The sequence below is a fragment of the Asterias rubens genome, chromosome 15 (genome assembly GCF_902459465.1).
Source record: "Asterias rubens chromosome 15, eAstRub1.3, whole genome shotgun sequence".
In the NCBI taxonomy this organism is placed as follows: domain Eukaryota; kingdom Metazoa; phylum Echinodermata; class Asteroidea; order Forcipulatida; family Asteriidae; genus Asterias; species Asterias rubens.
The window spans coordinates 4,259,945-4,287,598 of NC_047076.1; the positions used below are offsets into that span (position 1 = coordinate 4,259,945).

Consider the following 27,654-nt stretch of genomic DNA (forward strand, 5'->3'; position numbering starts at 1 on the left):
GCGGTCTTCTTGGAGATAGCCTGGAACTGGATAGCCTGGAACTGGTTGTCTGTAAAGTGCCTTATGTGACATGGCCCTAATGTCAAAATAATTGCATTGTTGTTTTCCTGAAAGCAAAACGGCCATGCCATTTGCAGGAATTTAGTTTGAAGAGATTATCAAAATGCGTTTAATTTTTATTTTTTATATTTTTTCTCACAAAATAATTGAGATTTGGGCATGAAGTAAGACATGAGTTTTCTCTAGATTCTGAAAGAGCTACACAATTTCAGTTCGCAATCTTGTTTGTTTGAACATAAAATAATGGTCATTCTCTCTCATAAAGTTTGACTCACTTTATCCTGTTATTTAAACCCTCACATGAAGAGGCTATAAACTCGACAAAGACCTAACAACTAGGAATGAAATAATGAAATAAATAACATCTCTCATAAAGTTTGACTCATTTTGTATCCTGTCTAATTTTTTTTACCTTCAGATGAAATGTCTGAACTGGACAAAGACCCAACAACTAGGAATAAAATAATGAAATCTATAAAATAAATAACATCTCTCCTAAAGTTTGACTCATTTTGTATCCTGTTTATTTATTTGAACCCTCCAATGAAATGTCTAAACTCGACAAAGACCCAACAACTAGGAATTAAATAATGAAATTTATAAAATAAATGACATCTCTCATAAAGTTTGACTCAATTTATATCCTGTCTATTTCAGATGAAGAGGCTAAACTCGACAAAGACCCAACAACTAGGAATTAAATAATGAAATTTATAAAATAAATGACATCTCTCATAAAGTTTGACTCAATTTATATCCTGTCTATTTCAGATGAAGAGGCTAAACTCGACAAAGACCCAACAACTAGGAATATTGTGGGCGTGGAACGCTACAAAGAACCCTTAACGTTGATTGACCTGATGGTGGACGTCATGTTTATCATTGACATTCTCATTAACTTTCGCACCACCTATGTCAATAAGAATGACGAGGTGGTGTCAAATCCAGGCAAGATAGCCGTGCACTATTTCAAAGGATGGTTTCTGATCGATGCCGTGGCGGCCATTCCATTTGATCTTTTGCTCTTCGGTGGTACGGATCAGGTAGGTCATAGGTCATTTGAGAACCTGAATATGCGGCTTTTTCTGAATTACTCCTACATTTCATTCATTCATTGGTTGAATTGTTAACTCTATCATGTGTCAACCCAGTCACTAGCGGCCGGTTTAAATCTTTATAGAAAAAAAAAGTGTAAAATAAATAGTAAGGGTGCTTTTGTGACCTGTTTTTGGTGGGTTGCCATTTGCAAAAGAAACAAGTAAACAGTTAATGTGTACATAATCAATTTATAACTAAAATAAATGGTGCTTGAACGGGCTAACAAAACCATGAAGCTGACTACTCTAATAGAGTAGTAGACATTCAAAAGGGCCATTTCACTTTTCACTGTTTTGTTGGAACTTAAGTAGTTGTCGTTTTGTCATTTAAGTCTTGAGTCACAAACATCAAGTTGAGTCTCAAATCCAAGTCTAGATGGTCAAGTCGGAGTCATTGTCTATCATGACGTGAGTCTTAGTTTGAGTCATCAGAAATGTGACTCAAGTCAGACTCCAATCCAAGTCCAAGTTAATAGTCACCCAGCACTAGCCATAGCAGTACATTCTGTACATGGCCGTAGGCAATTTGCTCACATCAACTGTGCTGCTTTGCCACAGGCAACATCGAGGCAGTCAACTGCACTGTGTGTGCACTTTGTTAGCACTTTGTTTTAAATGGCATTGGATAAATTATGAACAAATTTGAACTGTGAATGTCTTTTTTCCCTGATCTTCTGGAAAAACAGTCTTTTTAACTGTATGCATCCAATCATATTTAACTGTTGTAATATTTCTGGCAGCTAAACACTTAATTTGTTTATAAAATCCGATATTTGGTTGTAGCTCTTTCAATTAATAGTTTTTTTCATTTGATTGTTTCTCCTTATAGCAATCTACAACCCTTATTGGTCTTCTAAAAACGGCTCGCCTCCTACGATTGGTCAGAGTCGCACGGAAACTAGACCGGTACTCGGAGTATGGAGCCGCCTTACTTCTACTGCTTATGTGCACATTTGCTATGATTGCTCACTGGCTGGCCTGTATATGGTTTGCCATTGGCCAGGCCGAGAAGGCTGCGGATACCCATCATAATAACATTGGCTGGCTGGACGATCTAGCCAAGAAAACGAACATGCCCTATAATGAGACGTCGTTAGAATCTAAGTATATTACGGCGTTGTATTTTACGTTTAGCAGTCTTACTAGTGTGGGCTTCGGCAACGTCTCGCCGAACACTAACTCAGAGAAAATCTTTTCAATTTGCGTCATGCTGATTGGATGTAAGTATCTCCCAACACTACATGAATATTCATGGTTTCCTGATCCAGCAATTTACTGATGATGTTTCATCGGCCAATTTTTAAAACCATTTTCTTTTTTCTTCTTCTTTTTTTCTTTTTTGGGGGGGCTGTACGTAGCCACAGGTTTCAGCAGTGTATTTTGGTACCAATATCTAACCATAAAATGTTGAAAAGTTATGTGTTCTAGGTTTGATCAAAAAGTAATGCTCTAGACAGCACAACATTTTGTGGAGTGGAGCAAAAAGAGCACTGAAAGTTGTTCACTTTTTTTTTTCAATTAATAGGCGTCCAATCTGCTTGAAAAACAGAGCATGGTGGTTTACACAGCCTCAACTCTATTAAAATATTTTTTTTTTTTTTTTTTTTTTTTTTTATAAAACAAACCCAATATTTTTAAGTAGGATTAATTGACATAGAAAGACAACTCAGTGACTTTTGTCAATCATCTGATATGCAGTTTAAAGGCACTGGACATATTTGGTAATTGTCAAAGACAAGTATTCCCACTTGGTGTATCAAAACATATATGCATAAAATAACAAATCTGTGAAAATTTTGATTTAATTGGTGTCAACGTTGCAAGAGAATAATGAAAGAAAAAAACACTCTTGTTGCACAAATTTCTGTGCTTTCAGATGCCTACGATTATTTTAAAAGACTTCAGGCCTGAAGCCTATTGAGTGACAAATTACCTCTTTCTCAAAAACTTTGTTACTTCAGAGGGAGCCGTTTCTCACAATGTTTTATACTTTCAACAGCTCTCCATTGCTCGTTACCAAAGTAAGCTAAACAAATTTTTGAGTAATAACCAATAGTGTACAGCAGTGCCTCCAAAAAGATAACGATTATGGTGCCTTTGCAGACAGCATGTTGTACCATTCCTTTAAGCTACGCCACGAAAATGGGCTCGGCTTTTATTACATTAGAACTCCCCGGCCAACCTGATCAAATTTCCGTGGGGCAAAACAACAATCACTGTACTGATGTATGTCTGTGTGGATGGATGGGAAACCACACACACAGACAGTGGGGCAATCATACAAACTACCTTCCATATTATTGCAAGTTGTTCCTATTTGTCAAGTGGAAATAATTCCGCAACTTAAAGGCAGGCTGTGAACTTGTGAACAAATCAACCAAAAGTTGAACTTAAGGTCATCCTTGGGATAATACTGGCTACCTAAAAGACAAAGTAGTGCTTCCTTTCACATCATCATCACAAGCAATAGTCTTGGTCTTTGTCTTCTACAATGTATACTGCGCATTTTATGCCATGCAGCATTTACAGGCATACACTTTTCTTGTACAATTTGACTCTCAAAATAGCGAGTGTGACACAACAAGGCTGTGAAAATTTGGGATTAATCTGTTGTATGAGAAAACTAAAAAAAAACGCAAACAATTTTCAGCTTGAAAGAACATTGAAGGATGAAGATGGTTAAGCTTCTAGCTTAAAAACAAAAGTTTAAAGACCAGGACTCGAACCCATAATCTGTTGGGGTCCAATTTCACAGCTGGTTATGCACCAAAAGTAGCTACGGTGACAAAATTATGCTTACCAGAGTGTTGTTACCGGTTATGTCATATGCACCATATTTGACCGATATCGGAAAATCTGTAAGCATTATTTTCAGCTTAAGCAGCTCTAAGAAATTGGGCCCAGAGCTCAGGAGTCCAGGGCCCAATTTCATGAAGCTGTTAAGCAGTAAATACTGCTTAGCAAAGAAATGAGTGGGGCATCAGTTGCAACAAGGAAAACTTTAAGGAATTTTGGCTAGTAACCAGTTTCTGTTCAGCAAGATTTATCTTTGCTTATTAATTTTGTATGCTTACAGGCTTTATTACATTGGGACGCCCTGTGCCCTTGACTGCACAGCCACAGCATGCGTTGGAAGGGAGTTGTGTTTTAGTTCTTAACTTCTGGGGGGACAGATCTTTTTCTGTTGCAGCACCTCATCTTTTGAGGCAACTACCTCTTCAAATCGAAACTTCCACTTCCATTCACTCTTTCAAAACATCTCTCAAACTCACCTCATGTTGAAAGATCTGTTTCTTTTTTTAAGTACAATCTATTTTTGTTTAGTTTTCATTGTAATAGCCCCCTGAGCACCTTGTTGGATACGTGCGTTTTTTTTTTTAAATTTTCCCCTCCCTGGAGGAGGGTATTTTTTGATACTTTGTAATTATTATATATTATTATTCTAAAAGTTTGCTACTTTTTTAACCACCAGCTCTGATGTACGCCAGCATCTTCGGTAACGTCTCAGCAATAATCCAGAGGTTGTACTCAGGCACTGCTCGATACCACACCCAGATGATGAGAGTCAAGGAGTTCATCCGATTCCATCAGATACCGAACCCGCTAAGGCAACGGTTGGAAGAGTACTTCCAGCATGCCTGGTCATACACCAATGGAATCGACATGAACATGGTGAGATATAGGGACCTCGTATGGGTTAAGCCCGAATCCTACCTCCTGTGAATGTGAATGCGATATGAATTTTACGTCACAACTGCTGGCCGGAAACTGTGGAACAATATACCATCTCACCTCAGATCACTGGATACTGTTTCGTCTTTCAAAAACAACTTAAAACTGACCTGTTTCCAGTTGCCCTATAAAATGTATTTGTTTTTCATTGCCTCTTGTTGCTGAGCTATAGAAATCCTGTTTTTATTATTATTATTATTATTGTTAAGAAAACTCTGCAGGGTATATGATATACAGTAACAGCACTTCCTTCAAATGAATTAATCTGAAGGATCCCAAAAGTTTTAACGAGCAAAATATCAAGCTAAGTGCATTGCATTTAGCAATATCCTGTACCAACTTCTACTAGGAACTCTTAATTATTGGAGAAAGAATGAGAGACACGTTCCATTCTACGACAAATATCTTTTTAAATCTTTGAGTATAGCATTCTAACTTAAAAACATATGCAGTGAAGAAAAGTTTTAATGCAATCTGGAAAATGGAAATGTTTCATAAAATGAAACAAAAACAATTAATCTGGAAAATAGAAATGTCTTGAAGTTAAAAACAAAAGTGTTCAGTTTATATAAAACAAATTCTTCTTCTTTTTTTTTTTTCATTGTAAATGTTTTATTCTTGTATACCTTTCTACACTATTGGTAGTTACTAAAAATAATGATTAGCATACAACCTTTCTTGGTAACGAGTTGTGAAGAGAGGTTGATAGTATAAAACATTATGAGAAACGGCTCCATCTGAAGTAATGTAGTTTTTGAGAAAGAAGCAATTTTCCACGAATTTGATTTTGAGACCTCAGATTTAGAATTTGAGGTCTCGAAACCAAGTATCTGAAAGTGAACAACTTCGTGTGAGAAGGGTATTTTTTCTTTCATTATTATCTCACCTTCTCAACGACCGATTGAGCTCACATTTTCTCAGGTTTGTTATTTTATGCATATGTTGAGATACAACAACTGTGACGACTAGTCTTTGACAATTACCAATAGTGTCCAGGGTCTTCAATATACCTTTGGATTTTAAAATTCCTTTTTTTAAAGGTTTTTGTGAAGCGCCTTAGAGCAGTTTACGAAAATAGATTAGGAGCGATATGAAATCATTTTATTATTATTATTGTTATTATTTTTAGGTTCTCAAGAGCTTCCCTGAGTGCCTGCAAGCTGACATCTGCCTTCATCTAAACCGTAACCTTCTCAATAACTGCGCCGCTTTCAAAGGAGCCAGTCCAGGGTGTCTGAGAGCGTTCTCCATGAAGTTCAAGACAACGCACGCCCCACCGGGCGACACGTTAATACACAGAGGGGATGTGCTGTCAGCGTTGTACTTCATCTGCCGAGGTTCCATTGAAATTCTACGAGATGACGTTGTCTTGGCAATATTAGGTTGGTTTTTCAATGGACTATATTTTGATGAAATTTGTTCTGGGCTCAAATATTAAAGGCACTAGACACCTTGAGGTAATTATCGAAGACCGGTTTTCTCACTTGGTGTGTCCCATTATATGGATAAGATAACAAATCTGTCAAAGTTGCAAGAGAATAATGAAGTCTTTTAACATTTTAGTAAGAAGTTACCTCTTTCTCAAAAACTACGCTACATTAGAGGGAGCCGTTTCTCACAATGTTTTATACTACCAGCAGCTCTTCATTGCTCGTTACAAAGTAAGTTTAGATTATCCAATAGGCACAGTAGACATGGAGGAAAAACAAAGAAGACAAACATAAACTATTTTGTTTGACTGTTTTTTTTTTCTTCAGGTAAAGATGACGTTTTTGGTGAAAACTTCTGTGAATATGACTCGGTCGGTAAATCCAAGTGTAACGTCCGAGCACTGACATACTGCGACCTCCATAAGATCCTTAGAGAAGACTTACTGGAAATTCTAGACATGTATCCTGAGTTTTACCAACAGTTCGCCAAGAATCTTGAAATTACTTTCATACTTCGAGACGTAAGTAAAAACCAGACCTACTTTATTCTGATTTATTTCTTCTTCTTTTTTTTCATGGACAAAATCAGAAAAATTGTGATCAAATAGCCTGAAAAGTGTATTACATGTAAAGTCAACACCATGTTGCCATGGATAGGCCTTCCCTTGTACTCGTTGAAATGTTCCTACTTATTTTCCCAAGGGCCAAATATCATACCTGTAGAACCAATTAGCTGTTGTTTTCAACTTTGTCAGATATTTGCATTTCAAAGGGTATATAGGTATTGTAATCCCTCATCGAGTTAATTGTTATAAAAACTTAGTAAAGCAGCTTTCAATAGTATTAAGCATTTTTAGAATCTTTTTTGTAATGTGGTTTATGATTTGGTCCAGCGTTTTTCAAAAGCAAGAAACTTACACTTAAACTTATTTTTTACACACCCTGAATGCTGACATTGAGAACCAATACTTGGGTTTTTTAAAGTAGCAATTGAAAGACTTGGTTCAGCATTTTGCTTTGCCAGATACAAGGGAAATCGTATACTCCTGTAATCAAGTGATCACAGGTGCACATCCTACAGCATACTTTTGTTTACACAATGTACGAATTACACAGTGAATAGTTTTCATATAATTAAATTTTCCTGCTGAATTCGTTTTTTTTTTAGGATGACCTGGCGTTAAAACCTTTAGTTAATGACACTGAACATAATTCAAGCGCTGAAGTGAAGTCAATTCCAGGTAAACCAGTTCAAGACAAGAGCCGGATGAGGAAGGGTCGCTACCAGAAGAAAGGTATGAAGGTCCTTAGGTGCTCCTACAATCCCTCTAGATGATGGTTCTTTTCAAAATGTTATCAAGTTCCAATGTAGCATTATAGTCCTGAACTTATTTACCTCAACGAACTTATCCCACTCCATACTCCAAGTTGCAATCTTTGATCTACAAGAGGTTTGCGGTCACACTATGTAAATATATATTTTCAGTTGTGTTGGATCAAGTTACCGACTCTAATGGTTAACCATCAGACCTTTTCATAACGAAAACAAGAGATATTGTCAATGTGTTACCGATGTGTAAATGTTGGCAGCTCTGGGTCATTAGGATTGATGTTAACAGATCAATGTTTTAAGCATGTACCATTGAAGCTACTTCCAGTATTATAAATGCCTTTTGATGTGTTGCAAGGTTAGAGAAGGAGTTATGAGAGGATACCATACATAAGTCAAAAAGATTATTTCTGACACTACACTTTATGTTTCTTTAAAATGCAATTAATTTGTCTGATGAAGAGTGAAGCCGTTTTCTCTGAATGAGCTGATGTAATAGCCCAGTATCATTTAGTCTATGTTCTCAGCTGTTGTTTTAATTGTACTCAAGGCCTATGACCAACACTTTTTTCATTTATTTTATTTTATTATTTATCTTTTATTTATTTCCACAACCCAAGGAGCAGCCAAGGATCCTGCCAGCTCAGTCTCTGTGGCTCAGAACCGACGTAAGAAGTTCTCTCAGACTCGCGGCGGCAGCTCGGCGACCCTGGACTCCAGCGATGACGAGTGTGGGACAGGCATCCTTGAGTTCTCACCAGATATGGCGGGTCGGGATGTCACCCCGGCACCGGAGATCGCTCTGCAGATGGAAGACCACCAGAAGAGGACCAGCGTGGTTGGCGGGACCGGTGCATTCAGCGCTATTGCAGGTAGCTCCAGCGAGAATGAAGTGTATAGTAGCCACGGTAAGATTTCATCAGGGTTCAATTTCATAGAGCTGCTTATAAGCTGACAATTTTGCTTACAAATTGTTTGTGCTTAGCAAAATTTAGCAGGATACCAGTCACAAATTGTACATGTGACTTGGTATTTTGGCTGGTATTCTGATTCTGATGAGCATGTTGTTTTTAGCTCCTTTTTGTGCTGAAGCAGCTCTATAAAACTTGGCCTAGTTGGCTTGTTGCTAGGTGTCCATGCAGCGAAGTCTTAGTCTACATAATTGGAGTTAGAGGGACAAGATTCAACTGAGAAATACTTCTGTTGCCCATTTACAACCAAAAAGGTTTTCTTGTTGAAACTAGTAAATCAAAGATATTTACTTCTGAGTATTGAAAACAAATAGGAGTTGTTAAACTTCACATATAACAGATAAAATATTAATTGTGGTTTTACTCATACACTCAAACTTTGAACAGTGATATATTTTGTTTATAACTGCTTTTGGTTATTCTGACATTTATGCAAACAATGTCTTGGGTTCAAATCCCTGGCACCCGAGTGTTAGCACTGTATACTCAGTACTTTTACAAAGCTCTGTGCAAACAAAATCACAAGCATGTTATACGGGTGCCAGGGATTTGAACCCATGACATTGTTCGCATAAATGTCAGAATAACCAAAAGCAGTTATAAACAAAATATATCACTGTTCAAAATAAGTGTTGTTGGAAATGACACAACTATGGAATCTGTCAACAAGATATCTTGCACAAATTGTGTTTTTGGGAGATAAGACACAGTAGAATTTTTCATTTGGTCTTTTCACTCTTACCTCCATAATGAACAGATAAATACTAATAATAAATTGCAGAAAGTCAAAATAGTGTTGCTGAAAAAACAAACTTTGGCAAAAGTGAAAGTTCAAGCATTCACTTGTTGCAAATATGGTGGAAAAGGAAACTGATGGTATGCTTTGCATCCCCTGTCAAAAAAGGCCGCAAAACACTTTATCTTGGAAATTGATTTAAGCGTTTCCAATTTTGCAATGTTAACAAAAAAAGTTTCGTTGTTAGACAGTTATAAGAACGTCAAGCTCAGTTCACATTAATGCTGAACATATAAGAAGAAAACAAAATAAAACAGAAATAAAATAGAACTGTTCTGTGAAAAAAAAAAGTTTTAACTACCATTTTGTTGAGCGATTTACTTGAAAGATTATCTTTTAATCCGAAACTGTGGCTCATGTTGTGCGCCACTTTTCTCTGGAATCATTTGCTGGCCATGACACTAGTTGGTTTCCACCCTATTTGCCTGGTACACTGCAGCATCATCATATCATCATACCATGCATCATCATCGCTGTGAATGCCACTTGTGGGAACCAGTGCTCTGCCCTGACATCATGAATTGTGTATAATCATATACTACAACCAAAGCATAAAATAGTTGGCGGATTATTTTTGATAAATCATCCATCACACTCACTTTAGGCTGCCGACAAACCGAGCTGCGACTTAAGTGAAAGTTTGTTCTACAAGTTTGCATCTTCTACGATGCGCCAGCACATGACAACAACAAATTGCGTGGCCAATCACGTACTATTGCTGTATGCAAACTGGCCGCGTATATCTAGCCACATTTAAATGTATTTGCCCGTGAACGCAGTGAAATGAATTATACCAAATTCATGATGATACATCCCATATCCATCCATGTACATTCATTCCTGTGAATACCAACTTCTAATTCTTAATGCTCCAAAGAAAAGGTACAATCTTGGTAACACTTGGTAAGATTTTCTACAAAATTTAAAACTCTTAGATTTCTGAGTACCTTTCTGGCTCAGAATAAAATTTTGAATCACATAATTTTTTGAGTCACATAAAGAAACCACTGTTGTACCTTTTTCTTTAAAAACGTATCATGTAGTTTTGTGTGTAAACAACAATGCATCGTTTCTGAAAGGAGTAATACAGAGATTGTCTGCTACAATAATTTGATTGAAGAAATTGGTACTTTATTTTTCTGCGTGCATCGCGAAGTTGACATCATTTTAGAGTGGAATACAAAATTATCTTGAAATTTCATTTATAATTAGTAGGTCAGACAGGTGCACTTTATTTATGAAAACAGTTAGTAAAGTGTTTGCACAATGAGTTAATATGATTTTCTTTTGCAATTTAAAACATCCATTGCATAGGACTAAAAAACAAACTCTGTCTTATCCTTGATCCAAAGACTATGTGATTTGATAGCATATTCATAAAATAACAAATTTGTAAAAATTTTGACTTAGTTATTGGTCATCGAAGTTGCAAGAGAATAACGAAAGAAAAAAAACCCTTGTTGCATAAATTTGTTTGGTGTCAGATGCTTAATAAAAGGCTTCAGGCCTGAAGTCTTTTATTATTTGAGTGAGAAACTACCTCTTTCTCAAAAACTATGTTACTTCAGAGAGAGCCATTTCTCACAATGTTTTATACTAACAACAGCTCTCCATTTGCTTGTTACCAAGTAAGTTTTTATTCTACAAAATATTTTGAGTAACTACCAATAGTGTCCAGTGCCTCCAGTTGAGCAGACCCTGGTACCTTTGTGCTATACACATCCATTCAGAATTGTGTATGGGTGTTCACCGTCTCTTACGTAACAAGCAAAAGCTTGCCCCTTATCATGTGACATAGCAACTGTCTCGATAGTCTGAGGAACTCAAATTTAAGTGTAAATTTGTGATCAAGCACATCATTGTACCAAACAATATTCAAATCTAACACGCAAATGGCTTATTGTCTTGGTGTTTGTATGGGCACTGCTGTGTTTCCCACAATGTACATTTCATTATCACTCTTGGTTCCAGAATCGCACAATGGTAGTTGGAGAAACACATAGCCTGGATTACCTAGACAATGTCACCTACACATACATTTGAGCATTGCCCTCTATTTCTCAGGCTAAGAGAAAATGTTGCAATGGGTTCCCAATACTATATCCTATAAAGTTGTCCAATCAAATTTGAAGAGGGCATACAAAAATGTGTGATACGGCCAGATAAGAAGCATTGATTCTGAAGGAGATTTCCTTCGTGCCCCCTGGTCATTGCCTTGGTGCCCTTGAAATACTCCAATAGAAATTTACAATTTCCTCATTGGGTGCCCCTTACCAAGGAGAACAATGCCTTGGTCAAAAACGAAACATAAATGCCTTGGTCAAAAACGAAGCATAAATGCCTTGGTCAAAAACGAAGCATACAGGCCTGAGTTGAGGTTGAGAAAAATGCCTTGGTCAAAAACGAAGCATACAGGCCTGGGTTGAGGTTGAGAAAAATGCCTTGGTCAAAAAACGAAGCATACAGGCCTTGGTTGAGGTTGAGAAAAATGCCTTGGTCAAAAACGAAGCATACAGGCCTGGGTTGAGATTGAGAAAAATGCCTTGGTCAAAAACGAAGCATACAGGCCTGGGTTGAGATTGAGAAAAATGCCTTGGTCAAAAACGAAGCATACAGGCCTGGGTTGAGATTGAGAAAAATGCCTTGGTCAAAAACGAAGCATACAGGCCTGGGTTGAGATTGAGAAAATTTTGCTGTCCCCCACCATATAACACAGGTCAAGCACCGGTTTCACACAACCACCATTTTGTAAGTGGCAGCTTTATGTAATTTACCCATAGTATAGGGATTCGAACCCATTGTGGGCCAGCAGTGTTTTGGTGTCCAATAACGACTGCTTTAACAAGGACTGCTCCCTCCACAAACCATTATGTCTGGGTCCAAGACTACCATCCAAGCATTAATAACACCTATCTGCATTCAGCATCATACTCACACTACTAACCACATAACACTCACAATAAGAATAACTTTGAAATCCACCTCGAGGGCCTTAAATAAACTATAACATTTTGGTCTTAAATATAAAGCATTTTTTAAAGAGTTTTGAACAAAGACATATTGACCTGGACCAATGACCTCCGGACTAACGTAACGGTGCTCCACCAACTTTGTTTAATCTTTTTTTTTTTTTTTTTTTTTTTTAATTATAAAGATTTACATTATATAATGTTGATATGAAACTTTTCCCTAAGCTCAATATATGGAATTAACTTTTGGGTCACGACCTTGGACTTGCTTTCGTTACAAAATATAATTTCTCCAAAAGTTGAGATATCGTGTTCACTTCTCAGGCGAACAAATGTCAACAACAGCCAATTGAAAAGCACATTTTTCTTGTCAAGTTCAAGACGCTATTTAGGGACAGTTCAGAAGTAAATGTCACATTTTCCTTGGTTTATAGATCCAAGTGTATGTCAGTCTGTTCTGATTTTTACCCATAGCGTTTTTTTTTTTTTTTTTTTTTTTTTATCTTCTGATTATTTTGTAAAAACTATGGTTTTTTTTTTACCTCGCTTATTATTATTTTAAAATTTTCAATCATTCTAAGTCCATTTTGAGAATGATAGGTATTCATTATTAATATAGTCGACAAACCACCAGTAAGTTTCAGTTTGCAAAAGTGAAGACAAATTACAGAGAAACTCCATTAGATACCCAGGCAGTAATGTTTAAATTCCCAGTTAGAATAAGGCCTTTGTATTTGCTAACATCCTGCATAAATTACCGGGGCATGTGTGAATTTTGTCCTCCATATCAATGGGAGACTTTTGGACGGTTCTTTTTAACAGTTCTCGCCAATAGTGCGCATGCTCAAACCTACGCGTGCAATACTGAGCATGTGCGCAAAGAAAGGACCAATATGCCTGCTTCCGCCAGCGTCTCAAAAGTCTCCCAGTGTTATCTAAATGTGACATCTTTTTGTTCATTCATATCAGTTTGAGTGTCAAGTTCACTTTTTATTTTCATTTTTTTAATTACTCTTTATTTGTTTAATGTTATTTGTAAGTGTTATTAATTTGTATTTTTTTTTTTTTTTTTTTCTCAAAATGGTGAACCGGTTTATGCCTACACCCTGTATTGCTTTTTGGCTCATTTACATTTGAGGTTTTAATTCATAGAGTCATCTGTACTATACCCATGCATTTTAAAACCACAAGCTTGTGAAGAAAATGTATAAACTTCTTTGAACAGATTACTCAAATGGAAAACATATAACAGGCTTGATACGTGGTGCCCTTGAAATGCTTAAGTAAAAATGTTAAATTTCCTCTCTTTGGGTGCCCTTTACCAATTGGAGAAAATGCCTTGGTGCATGAAAAATGATGCATACAGGCCTGGCCGTGACACCCTTCACTCGGACATGACACCCTACATCTGCCAACCCTTTAAACTGTTAGTATGATCATTGGGGTTAGCTCATTGTGCCGACTTGGGGTGGAACTGTGAAAAAGGATAGTCCAAAAGTCTCCACTTCCCTTCCAAAGCAACATCATTTCTCTCCATACCTAGTTCCAAATATGGACTTACATGGTTGCTCCTTTTGAGCTAACTATGCTAGGATATAACTTGGGGTATTTGTTTAAATAGTAAGGTATGGGTTGTGTATACTATAGTCTGCATGTAGCCCCCCCCCCCCCCCCCCCACCCGTCATTCTGCATGCTTCCCTCACCCATCTCCCCATCATGCTCAATATCATACATGCTTTTTGCACAATGAAATCACCGAACCTCCATTGCTGCCAAGATACGGATTATTTGAATTTGGACAGTCATTGAAGAGAACAAAATATTTGAAGTTGCCTTTTGCTGATTGTGTTTCTGTTGTATTTTCAACTGAAGAATCTTTGCTGCATTGAACCTTAACAAGACATTGGTAAGTTCTGAGGAACCATCAGATCATAAGTTGCTTCTTACAACAGTCCATTTGACAAAAGGAAACTATAAATAAATAGTCAACTTGCAGGTACAACCATGTGAAAATTTCTTTTGTGGGAGTGTTGGGTCGGAAAAGAGCATTTCCTCTTATTTATCCACACCATGCAAGCTTCAAACAATAATAGTGCTTTGAACTTCAATTTATGTTCTCCCCCAGAGGAAATTTATTATTCAAATTAAAAAAACTACTGAAAATCCATGGCAAAAAAATAAAAATAAAGTAAACCGACAGTAAACACACAATAAAAAAATGCACTTGAAAATGCTTTAAACCAAATCTGTTTGAGATATTTTGGCGAAATGTGGTTTATTGAATATGGAACTTGCAGCCTCACAACTGAGATAATTTTAGTTACTTAGGGCTTGACTCCAGATAAATAACTCACTGCTATTTCTTAGTCTCAAGACTTTCAAACACCCATGTTTTCCCATGTGAAACTGATCATAACTTTCTAATTAGTTGTGATAAAATTATTTCACTGTTCGGAAGTATATTTGTTAGGGAGATCTTTGCAACAGTCCATCTGAAAATAAGAAAACTCAAAACCTGAAAAAAATTAGATAAACCATAGACACAAAGACATTGTGTTGCTCATAGTGGATATACAAAACCAGGCATTAAGCAGCGCACAGTTTGCATGGAAAAAGCATGGCTACTTCCCAATGCTTCTGCCTCCAAGCTGTTACATATTTTATCATTTGGGGACAATAGAACGACAACTAACGATAGATGCACTGACTTTGATGGTTTCTCAGAACAGTATTTGAAATCTTACAGTGGAATTTATACATTTTTATTTTGTTTTGTTTTAATGGTATTTATGAAAATTTTATTTTTGTTTTCAGACAAACACTCCCCCATTGATTCCTTGGAATTAACAAAATCTTCAAAGGACCATCTTCTCCAGAGAAGTTTATTCAGTCATTCATTGTTGATTTACATCCATCAAGTGAAATAAATAATGTTCCTAGATAATTGGACTGCAGAGAGTTTTTCATGTTGAAAGTTTGCGATCGAAGTATAGACAACGTAAACTTGGACATTATGACGAATGGACTATACCTTTAACAAACACTATTTTGACTATTGGTTTTAAAAATTTTTGAATCTCACACATGAATATTTGATCGATTTGTAGAATTTTTATTTTGTTTCATATCTCAATGTTATCTAGATGGGATTTGGATTGGGACAGTGGTATTAAAGGCACTGGACACCTTTGGTAGTTGTCAAAGACCAGTATTCTCACTTGGTGTATCTCAACATATGCAACAAAAATAACAAATCCGTGAACATTTGGTCTCAATTGGTCAAAAAACACCCTTGTTGCACATATTTGTGTGCTTTCAGGTGTCTGAAGTCTTTTAATGTTTGAGAAATAAAATAACCTCTTTCTCCAAAACTACATTCATTACTTCAGAGGAAGCCGTTTCTCACAATGTTTTATACTATCAAAAGCTCTCCATTGCTTGTTACCAAGTAAGTTTTTATGCCTACATTAAAGTGTCGAGTGCCCTTCAGAATTGTAGATATCGGCTTTTTTATTAGCGAGGGATCACTTTATTCCACATTTTCCAGTACTGGAAATAATTATTTTGAGTAATTACCAATAGTGTCCACTGCCTTTAAACATGTTTTGTTGTTTTATAAGAGGTCTGTTTTGTTTATATACTTTTTTTAAACTAGACTTTTTAGAAAAAAACAAGTCTTTCAAAAACAAATCTTTTCTCTTTAAATCGAGGTAAGTTTAAAGAGGAAATGGTTTGTTGGTAAAACAGCTTATGAATAATAACCCTGGCTGTTACAGCTTTTGTTTTGAGTGGTTTGTGATTTTTTTAGGAACCTAATTGAAAAACATAAACAATTGCAGTAATAACATTTTTAACAATTGTTTTAATCCTGGTTTGTTTCTCCACATAGATTTTGTTTTGGGTGGTTTTTGAGTTTTGAATGGACTTAATATTGAAATATTTGCAGTTCTGAAGTATTTCCAACATTTAATTTAAACCATGGTTTGTTTCTCCACCTAGGTGCCTTGTCTGGTGTTAACAGCATAGTGCACGCTGTAACAGGCACACGGCGCTACACACCAGAAAACTCCACTCACATGAAACGAAAAGCACGCCATTACACAACGGTGAATAGTGGGGCGAAACTGTCTCCAACAACAGCCCAACAGTCTGCCAACATCTCTCAATCTATGCCCGAGGTAACAGGAAACCAGCCCGATATATTAGTCGAGGACGTCAGTTCATTTATTCCGAGTGCTGACATTGAACATCGCCTGGACGACTTACAACATCAGATGACACGGTTAGAGTGTAAAGTCACTTCCGATATGGCCACCATCTTAGAACTCCTGCGGAAACACTACAGTCACAGTCACTCCTCTGCCCCGGTGCCCTTGTTGATGAACCGCCCTCGCCAGCAGCGCCCTACGCTGCCGAGGATATGGTCTGGTCCCCGAGCCCAAAGTCCAACAGCCACAGAGCCGTACAACCCAACCCGCACAGACTCTTCCTTACCCACCGGCAGGGCTGCGGCTGAGCTGGATCGTAGTAACAGCAGTGCGGACAGATCCCGACGTGGGAGTTATCCCAAAGACATGACCGGCACCGCATCTTCGGATACATCCAATGTACAAACTGATGGGCCAATGCCTCTGAGGAGGCGGCATCCAGACACGCTCTTACTATCCTCAATGTCTGATATATCAATCGATAGCCAGACTAGTTTACATATAGACGACCTGGAGACGCCGCCATTTTTGCTAAAAGGCTCTTCTCTCTCCAGGACTTCAGAAAGTCCTTCGCCGTTGTCGTCTCCGTGGCAGAGTGCTGGAACACAAACAACTGAATTCCCTACAGTTAGGACGTCCCCTGTCCTTGATTCACCATCGACACCATCGTCAGTGCGCAACACTGATGTCTAAATCAAACGCACCAAACTTGAATATTCTTTCGGATGTTGTGCTCATGTTTTTGACCAGCTATCAGGAAAGCTCATTTGAATAAATGTGCTTAGGTAATCGCGTCTGAAGGGCAAAAAAAAAGGGTCTGCTTTTTTTTCTTGGTTGGAAAATAAACACTGGTTACTGCCATGTTTGGCAAAGTGTCTTCCATATTCAAGCTTGTTTTAGTAAGTCAAAGGAGACGCATTGCTGAAGACTTCTGCAGTGGCAAGAACTGCAACATAATGTTGCCTCGGATAAGTATGAAAAACTTCACATCCGACGTTTAAGAGATATCTGCTATACAGGTCGTCTTAGTAAGCTATTATTTGCAGTGACAAATACAAGCTTGACTTGTGAATAAGGGAAGGACAAACAACGAGGCCATTGCCCTGTTTTTCAAATGTTGCAGTGAATTGGACAGACCCCTTGCATAACGCGAAACACTACATGGACGCTGAGCTCACGTACACATCTTTACGCACAAAGAACAGCTATCGACCAATCATTTGCCTCATTTGACCCCAGTGAGGGTGCTTTTTAAACCCAGTGAGGGCGCTTTTTAAACCCAGTGAGGGCGCTTTTTCACCCCAGTGAGGGCGCTTTTTCACCCCAGTGAGATGCTTTTTGACCCCAGTGAGGGCGCTTTTTGACCCCAGTGAGGGCGCTTTTTGAGGGTGTGACGTCACATGCAAGGGGTCTATAGTTTGCTTATTTTTAAACTGTATATAATAAGAACTGTGCATTTGACCTCTGGACAGAATAGTGAATAGACTAAATGAAAAATTTTCAATTTGGGGACCTTGGCTTGATTTATCCAAACTTGTTCCAACTTGCAAGGAATGTTACACAGAGTGGTAATAAAAAAAGCACACAATCAATATGTAGCAAACTGTAGCTATTTGAGACTATTGAGGATACAGCATTCATGCACTGCTTCAGCTGAAAATATATTGCAAAAGTATCAATATATATTGACTGACTAAATATAGGAGCATTTTGACACAAAATATGTAAAACATTTTGCTTATGAACCTCTTCCAGTAGTTTAGACCTTGAATACTCATCAGCATCAACTTGTTTTTTTGACAATGTGGAAAACGACAATGCGTAAAAGAGGTATTTGATAAGGACGCATGCTAATGCCAAAAAGCGAAACGTACAAAAAGGAGGTGTTGAACAAAGAGTTATATAAAAGAAATAGAGGGCGCACTGGCCTAGTTTTGCGGCCGACCGTGCGGCCATTTTGTAGACCGCATATTTATCATACACACACCGACGTGTACTTCTCATTCAATGACAACGTTCATCTTACAAAATGGCGCGCTTGTCTCCTGGCGATGCTGTCACATTTGTGAACGCAGCATCACCAGTGCGCACTCTAGTTCTTATATATAACTATATGGTGTTGAACTAGTTTGTTCATTTGGACACTGTTATCACAAGAATAACTTAGTCTGGTACCTTGTAGGGTATGTGATTGTAAAGTGTCTAAGCCACGTTGGAACTGGCAGATGTGGCTGTTCCTGGGGTCGCAGAGGTGGAAGGCGATGCAAGACACCGCTACACCAACCTGACCGCCCAAGCTTATGGTTCATCACTTTATCTTAGTAATTCAGCTACCAGTGGGAGATATCATGCAACATCGGAAGCAGTGTTTGGATGGGAATCCAGGAAGAACTTTTTGCATTCATACAACTTATTTTTTATGTGTGCATAGCAACTATTTTTGACCTTTGACTTTCCACTTGGACAGAGGCTGTGTATGTTTCCCAGTAGCGTGGTTAGATTCTATTCAGGGCCAAATTTCATAGAGCTGCTTAAGCCTTAAGCAGAAAACATTGCTTAACAATTGTCTGCTAAGCAGAAATGAGCAGGATACCAGTCACAAATTGTACATGCGACTTGGTAGTAACCTTATTCTGGTAAGCATAATTTTGTTGTGCTTGGCTACTTTTTGTGCTTAAGCAGCTCTATGAAGTTAATAATAATATCAAGTCTTATATAGCGCACGTGACTACCAACAAGGTACTCAAGGCGCTTAGTATATACATTTATACAGGAAGACAGGTTATTGAAAGTTATGAATTCTGAGACCCAATTATGTAGCACTTTATAAGGGTTTACAAGGTGCTACAGTGCATTTAGCAGCCACAGCCAGGAACACCTGATATCTTTTTTGATAAGTGCTCTGGGTTCTTTTACATGCGTTACACAACACATGGGACCAATGGCTTTATGTCCCATCCGAAGGAGGAAGCAATGGCTAAGTGTCTTGCTTTAGGACACAAATGTCACAACCGGGGATTCGAACCCACACTCTGCTGATCAGAAACACCAGAGTTTGAATTATGCCCTCAGCTTATTATCAAAATTGTTCCCTCAGTTGCAAGAATTTTTGTCCCTCGATTTACCGTTTTAATCTTAAGATTAAATTTTTTTTTTTTTTAAATATGAACATCACCCCTCCACTGTACAGAGGGGGTGATGTGAACATTTTATTGTAAATAAAAATGGGTTTTAAATAATTATTTAGAACGCTTTCATTTGGGGGAAGTTATATCTGTGCAAGTGAATTGTTTTAATCATTCACATTTTGTAAATTTCAGCTTCGTTAAAGATTCATATTGAATGTTTTTATCCCACCTTTTTAACATTTGTAAATTTGTTTGTTAGATTGAAGAATTATTTATGACATTCTTTTAAAGAAAATCATACCCGTACAGGGCCCTAATCATGTTTATGCTTACAGTAAGCACAAAAATATTGTGCTATTGGTATCACAAACATTCCACAGTAAGCAGAGCCATGCAACTGGACTCGGACATAGGCCTACAGCTTGGTCATAGCATTTCAGGGCCCAATTTCACAGGGCTGCTTAACAGTTGGCAAATTTTTGTGCTTGTAGCAGAAAAATTTGCTAAGGTGTATACGTATTTCACAGGTTTGCAGGAAAATTAGGCGGCCATCTTGCGCGTTCAACATGGATTTGTGCTGTTACGTCATTCACCTTCAGGCAGTATGCACAGGAAGGTTAGCATGCCTTTTTGTGTGCTTACAGTTAGCAGAGCTAACAAAAGCAAGCAAGCACAAAATCAGCCGTTAAGCAGCTCCATGAAATGGACCCTTCCCATTAAATATGCATGCGTACAGACCCTGTTGGTTGGCAAACGCCATAGAGTTGTGCACTAAGCAGACGCTCAATCGCGTCTGCGTCACACACCCATTAGCCGTGTACAAAACAGCGTGATGTCCCCTCATTTTGCCAACCAAAACATTAGTGCGCATGCGCTATGTGCAATTTACATGTTTCATGGGAAGGGTCTCTTGGACCCATGTTAATAGAATCTGGTTCTTGTACAATCACACTCGCCCCTATAGTAGCTAACTGTCCTGAAGTTGTACTAGTTATAATATCAGATAGAGCTGCCTCTATTTCTATGTGACTATAGGCAGTACATTTTTTGGTCAACCCTCATAGGTACTCATTTGTATTACTGGGTGCAGAGAAGCAATTATGTCACCTAGTTTGCTGATGAGTAGACCCGAATGTCTCAGGATTACTCTTTATTTTTTACATCCATTGACTATAAATAGATATTAATTTTAGACTCAACTTTTGAAACTCATCTATGTAATTATTTGTATGACCCTTATGCTTGGCTTACTTGGTTTATAGTTTTCTGCCAGGAAAACAATTGAACGACTCATTCATGGAAGATAACAGTATTGTGTTTCCTTTTTAGAAGTTAAAACTATTAACAGGGTCCAATTTCATGTAGCTGCTTAAGCACAAAGAAGATGCTAAGAAAAACAAAATTATGCTTACCATTACTTTGTCAAACATACCATTTGTGATTGGCATCCTGGTCATTTCTGCTTAGGAGAGAGTTGTTAAGCAATATTTTCTGCTTAAGCAGCTCGATGAAATTTGGCCCTGGAATACCAGGGTCACTGTTTTATTGATGATTTCAAAACTTAAAATACTTCCTCAGAGTGTTGAAGTGGTTGTTTTATTAGATATTACTAAATATAGTTGCATGAGTATTATTTATTTGAGTGAGATCAGATGCACTACTGAATGCAATACATCTTCCATTATGTTTGTTCCTTTAATATTTGATATGTTGTAAGATGTACTGTTCACAGTACGATACATTGAAATGGATGGTACCAAATAGATAGTTAACATTTTTATAACAAAAATCTTCACATTATAGTGTATCGACACTCTGAAAACAAAATCAGAACCGTTCAAACAGATTGTTTGTTTGAAGAAAAAAAACACTGAGAGTTGAATTATTCGTATAGAAAGTATGGTTTATGTTAACACCACAAACTCTTTTCTAATGAGTGGTGGTAGTTCTGAATAGATTCTACATTTCGACCAGCATGCTCTGATTGAAGGGTTAGCAGATCAAGTGTGAAGAGGTCAACAACAAAAATCCTAGAATTTCCCTGAAAACTTGTCTTTTGTGAAAGGGGTAAAGTTCTTCTAAAAACCACCACTTCAAAAATGTTTTTCAAAATATTGATGTCACTAATAAGATAAGTTCTCTTATAGCTGATGATTATCATTCAAAAAATGGACCGTTCCAGAATTTATATCAAATATCACAACTAGCTCATCACGGTTGTTATTTTACATTCACAGTATTTCAGATCTGTAAGATACTACTTTTATTGTGATTTTACTGGAATCTTTTAGAATGAATACTCTGCAACTCTTCTAATAGTGGACTCTTCACAAACTTTTTAATATCATTCGATATACGATTGTATAACTGCACACTTTTATTATGGGTATCTAAAAAGGAATAACCAATTTTATTGTCAACTTCAAAATTAGTAGTTATTTAAAAATAACAGTCGGGCATTCTAATTGATGATACCCATACGGACTTTGAAGGGGTAACCCTGTTTCAGCCTCAGGAGTAGGTGGCAACGTGGTGACAGTTGATTTGGGTCAATAGCCCAAATCAGTTAAGAGTAGCCGTCACCTTGATATGGTCATCCGGCCTTGTCGTGTCAGGCAATGTCTCATTAAACAAAGTTTCAAAAAATCATACCCTTCCTCAATTGTATTTTGCCAGATATTTTCATCACCATATGATAAACTGGGCTCAATTTCACAAAGCACTAAGACTCCTAAGATGAGTTGTGAGTTTTGCTAGGGTGATTTTTTTGTGTGACATCACACTTTGCTTAGCTTTTAAAATTGATGCACAGCTTCAGGGACCAATTTTATAAAGCGTGTAAGCACAAAAACTTGCTAAGCACAGAAAAGTATTGAAAAAATAGGTTACCAGCCAAAATTAAATTACAATCACATTGTTCTGACTGGTGCCCCAATCAATTTTCGCTTAGCAAGAAGAAATTTGTCAAAAAAGTTTTTTTCTTCTGCTTAACAGCTTTATGAAATTGGGCCTAGATCAATCTAGCTCTTTGTAAAAGCGAGCCTAACATTTGAAATTGGTTAACTGATGAACACTTAAGAGTAAAAACTTGTCTCCGAGTTCAAGTTTGTTCAAATTATCTCTAATTGATTTGGATTGGTTGCAGTCATTCCTGGAAGAAGGGTTGTCTGTTCCTGTTGTGTTTCAATTAATTACTTTGTATGTCTGCGGTTGGGCATGCTATTTGGAAAACTTAATTTGTTAAAGCATGTTAAAGCAATCTATGCCGAAAGCTCCCCAAAATGTTTTAATCTGAGCAAGATTATACGGTAGACCACTCCATTAAGCCCTGCATCTTAATATGGATTGCACATAGCGTCATCCACAACCATATTTGATGATAAGCAATCGAGTGCACGCATGTTGGGCTGCCCACAATTCTCAGCCAATGATTGCCTTTCACGCATGCACACTTCATCTGCAATCCATCTACATGTATATGCTGGCTCTGCCCAACTTGGTAGGAAATTGTCAACATTTTGCAAAGGAATTTCAAATAGATTGACAGGTTTGTTTGACTTTTGGTTGCATGTTTGCTTTTGTGATTGGTCAATGCATTAAAGGGGCGACGCTTAATGGCTGGGTTTATTTGAGGCCCTGTTTGGTTTGGGTTTTTACAAACCGTTTTACCCAACTCAAATAGCGACCTCATTGTGTGTCCTCAGAAGCTCAAGTGTTATTCGTGTATAGAGATACTTAGTGCTTCTTAGAGCCAATCATTGTGTACAGTAAAAGCCTTATTAATCTCATGCATCTGATTTTTTTAAATATTATAAAATTCTTGCGAAACATTTTTGCCAAGACAGTTTATCGATTGTATTTCCTGAATATGAAGAGTTAATCAGTGTATGGTAATTATTATTCAAACTAAGAAGTTATCAATTTTGTTTCTTTCATATTTTCATCTTTCTGTGACTTATTCAAGTAGTGAATGGGAATGAGTAAGATTCTTATTCAAAATCATTATTGCATCAATTAAATTCTTACAGTTCCTGCCAAGGCCCGGCATTTTTCTACTTGGTAAAGGGCATCCTATGAGGAAATTGTAAATTTCTAATCGAGCATTTCAAGGGCACCCTGGCAATGACCAGGGGCATTGAGGCAACTGTCTTCGTTTACACTGTGAAGTATCAGGCTGCTGACTTTAACGCAGAATTCAAACTAACCTCTGGATACCGGGCATGCTCAGTTGTCTGGTGGTTAAAAAACTTGCTCTAGAAAGCGGTGGTTGTAGGTTCCAATCTGGTACGAATGTTTTAACCCTTCACTGTGGTCAAGTGGGTAGGCGGCAGGACTTGCAATCCAAGGTTTTGATTTCCAATCCTACAAGCTGACTTACTTACCCATTGTGATTTTTCCAATTTCAGGCCTAAATTTGATAAAAATGCTGGACTTACCCCTCGAGATTTTTTCACTTTTGGGCTGAAATTTGATAAAAAAGCTAGTTACCCCTTGTGATTTTTCCATTTTTAGGCCCAAATTTGATAAAAATGCTGGACTTGCCCCTTGCGATTTTTTTAATATCAGGCCCAAATTGGACAAAATTGACTTATACATGTACCTCTTGTGATTTTTTTTTTCAGTTTTAGGCCCAAAGTGGATAAAAATGCTGGACTTACCCCTTATGATTTTTCATTTTTAGGCCCAAATTTGATAAAAAAATGCTGGACTTACCCCCTTATGATTTTTTCAATTTTAGGCCAAAAATAGACAAAAAATGCGGGACTTCCCTTGTGATTTTTTGCCAAAATTTGCCAAAAATGCTGGATAAAATGGTTAAAAATGCTTGTGATTTTTTCAATTTTTTTGCCAAAATTTGACAAAAATGCTAGACTTACCCCCTTGTGATTTTTTCAATTTAAAGCCTAAAATGGATAAAATTGCTGGACTTACCAATTGTAATTTTTTAAATTTTTTGCCAATATTGGACAAAATTGCTGGACTTGCCTTACTTACCCCCTTGTGATTTTTTCAATTTTAGGCCCAAAATTAATAAAAATGCTGGACTTACCCCTTGTGATTTTTTCAATTTTTGGCCGAAATTTGACAAAAATGCTAGACTTACCCCTTGTGATTTTTTCACTTTTAGGCCCAAAATTAATAAAAATGCTGGACTTACTTACCCCTTGTGATTTTTTCAATTATAGGTCAAAAATGGAAAAAAATGCTAGACTTACCCCTTGTGATTTTTTAAATTTTAGGCCCAAAATGGATAAAAATGCTGGACTTACCCCTTGTGTTTTTTTCACTTTTTTGCCAAAATTTGACAAAAATGTTGGACTTACCCCTTGTGATTTTTTCAATTTTTGGCCGAAATTGGACAAAAATGCTGGACTTACCCCTTGTGTTTTTTTCACTTCTAGGCCCAAAATTAATAAAAATGCTGGACTTACTTACCCCTTGTGATTTTTTCAATTATAGGTCAAAAATGGAAAAAAAATGCTAGACTTACCCCTTGTGATTTTTTTAATTTTAGGCCCAAAATGGATAAAAATGCTGGACTTACCCCTTGTGTTTTTTTCACTTTTTTTGCCAAAATTTGACAAAAATGCTGGACTTACCCCTTGTGATTTTTTCAATTATAGGCCAAAAATGGGAAAAAAAATGCTAGACTTACCCCTTGTTATTTTTTCAATTTTAGGCCCAGAATGGATAAAAATGCTGGACTTACCCCTTGTGATTTTTTCAATTTTTTGCCAAAATTTGACAAAAATGCTGGACTTGCCCTATGTGATTTTTTCAATTTTAGGCCTAAACTGGATAAAAAAATGCTAGACTTACCCCTTGTTATTTTTTCAATTTTAGGCCCAGAATGGATAAAAATGCTGGACTTACCCCTTGTGATTTTTTCAATTTTTTGCCAAAATTTGACAAAAATGCTGGACTTGCCCTATGTGATTTTTCCAATTTTAGGCCAAAAATGGATAAAAATGCTGGACTTACCCCTTGTGATTTTTTCAATTTTTGGCCGAAATTGGACAAAAATGCTGGACTTACCCCTAGTGATTTTTTAAATTTTAGGCCCAAAATAGATAAAATGCTGGACTTGCCCCTTGTGATTTTTTCAATCTTAGGCCCAAAATGAATAAAAATGCTGGACTTACCCCTTGCTATTTTTTCAATTTAAGGCCCAAAATGGATAAAAATGCTGGACTTACCCCTTGTGATTTTTTCAATTTTTTGTCAAAATTTGACAAAAATGCTTGTTATTTTATTTAAATTTTAGGCCAAAATTCAACGAAAATGCTGGACCTTACCCCTTATGATTTTTTCAATTTTAGGCTCAAAATGGATAAAAATGCTGGACTTATCCCTTGTGATTTTTCCAATTTAAGGCCTAAAATGGATAAAATTGCTGGACTTACCCGTTGTAATTTTTTCATTTTTTTGCCAATATTGGACAAAATTGCTGGACTTGCCTTACTTACCCTTTGTGATTTTTTCAATTTTAGGCCCAAAATTAATAAAAATGCTGGCCTTATCCCTTGTGATTTTTTCAATTTTTGGCCGAAATTGGACAAAAATGCTGGACTTACCCCTTTTGATTTTTTCACTTTTAGGCCCAAAATTAATAAAAATGCTGGACTTACTTACCCCATGTGATTTTTTCAATTATAGGTCAAAAATAGAAAAAAATGCTAGACTTACCCCTTGTGATTTTTTAAATTTGAGGCCCAAAATGGATAAAAATGCTGGACTTACCCCTTGTGATTTTTTCAATTTTTTGTCAAAATTTGACAAAAATGCTAGACTTACTACCCCTTGTTTTTTCCAATTTTAGGCAAAATTTGACAAAATTGCTGCCCCTTGTGATTTTTTTCGATTTTAGGCCAAAAATTAATAAAAATGCTGGACTTACCCCTTGTGATTTTTTCAATTTAAGTCAAATTGGAAAAAATTGCTGGACTTGCCCCTTGTGATTTTTTTTTCAGTTTTAGGCTCAAAAAGGATAAAAATCCTGGACTTACCCCCTTGTGATTTTGTCCAAGTTAAGGCTCAAAATTTGAGAAAAATGCCCAAAGTGGATAAAAATGCTGGACTTACCCCTTGTGATTTTTTCAATTCTTTGTCAAAATTTGACAAAAATTCTGGACTTACCCCTTGTGATTTTTTCAATTTTAGGCCCAAAATGGATAAAATGCTGGACTTGCCCCTTGTGATTTTTTCAATCTTAGGCCCAAAATGAATAAAAATGCTGGACTTACCCCTTGCTATTTTTTCAGTTTAAGGCCCAAAATGGATAAAAATGCTGGACTTACCCCTTGTGATTTTTTCAATTTTTTGTCAAAATTTGACAAAAATGCTAGACTTACTACCCCTTGTTTTTTCCAATTTTAGGCCAAATTTGACAAAATTGCTGCCCCTTGTGATTTTTTTCGATTTTAGGCCAAAAATTAATAAAAATGCTGGACTTGCCCCTTGTGATTTTTTCAATTTAAGTCAAATTGGAAAAAATTGCTGGACTTGCCCCTTGTGATTTTTTTTTCAGTTTTAGGCTCAAAAAGGATAAAAATCCTGGACTTACCCCCTTGTGATTTTGTCCAAGTTTAGGCTCAAAATTTGAGAAAAATGCCCAAAATGGATAAAAATGCTGGACTTACCCCTTGTGATTTTTTCAATTCTTTGTCAAAATTTGACAAAAATGCTGGACTTACCCCTTGTGATTTTTTCAATTTTAGGCCCAAAATGGATAAATTAATTTTTATACACTTGTTGGCCCAAAATGGACAAAAAGGCTGGACTTTATCCATTTTGGGCATCAAATTGAAAAAATCACAAGGGGTAAGTCCAGCATTTTTATCCATTTTCAGCCTAAACTTGGAAAAATCACAAGGGATAAGTCCAGCATTTTTATCCATTTTGAGCCTAAAATTGAAAAAATCATAAGGGGTA

At 36.9% G+C, this 27,654-nt stretch overlaps 1 protein-coding gene across 2 annotated transcripts in view; it reads left to right on the forward strand.

Moving 5' to 3' along the window:
- LOC117300153 (potassium voltage-gated channel unc-103-like) overlaps positions 1 to 17,842 on the forward strand; it is a 49,619-nt gene extending 31,777 nt beyond the window's left edge. Inside the window, exons 3-10 of one of the 2 annotated variants that reach the window (XM_033783874.1) lie at positions 832 to 1,103; positions 1,987 to 2,377; positions 4,630 to 4,829; positions 6,019 to 6,271; positions 6,647 to 6,840; positions 7,488 to 7,614; positions 8,270 to 8,557; positions 16,386 to 17,842. In XM_033783874.1, the coding sequence (XP_033639765.1) occupies positions 832 to 1,103; positions 1,987 to 2,377; positions 4,630 to 4,829; positions 6,019 to 6,271; positions 6,647 to 6,840; positions 7,488 to 7,614; positions 8,270 to 8,557; positions 16,386 to 17,287 (2,627 nt within the window). In that variant the 3' untranslated portion in view covers positions 17,288 to 17,842. The remainder of the gene's footprint in view (positions 1 to 831; positions 1,104 to 1,986; positions 2,378 to 4,629; positions 4,830 to 6,018; positions 6,272 to 6,646; positions 6,841 to 7,487; positions 7,615 to 8,269; positions 8,558 to 16,385) is intronic. The other variant, XM_033783875.1, reaches the window with a different exon arrangement.
- Positions 17,843 to 27,654: the final 9,812 nt, after the last annotated feature.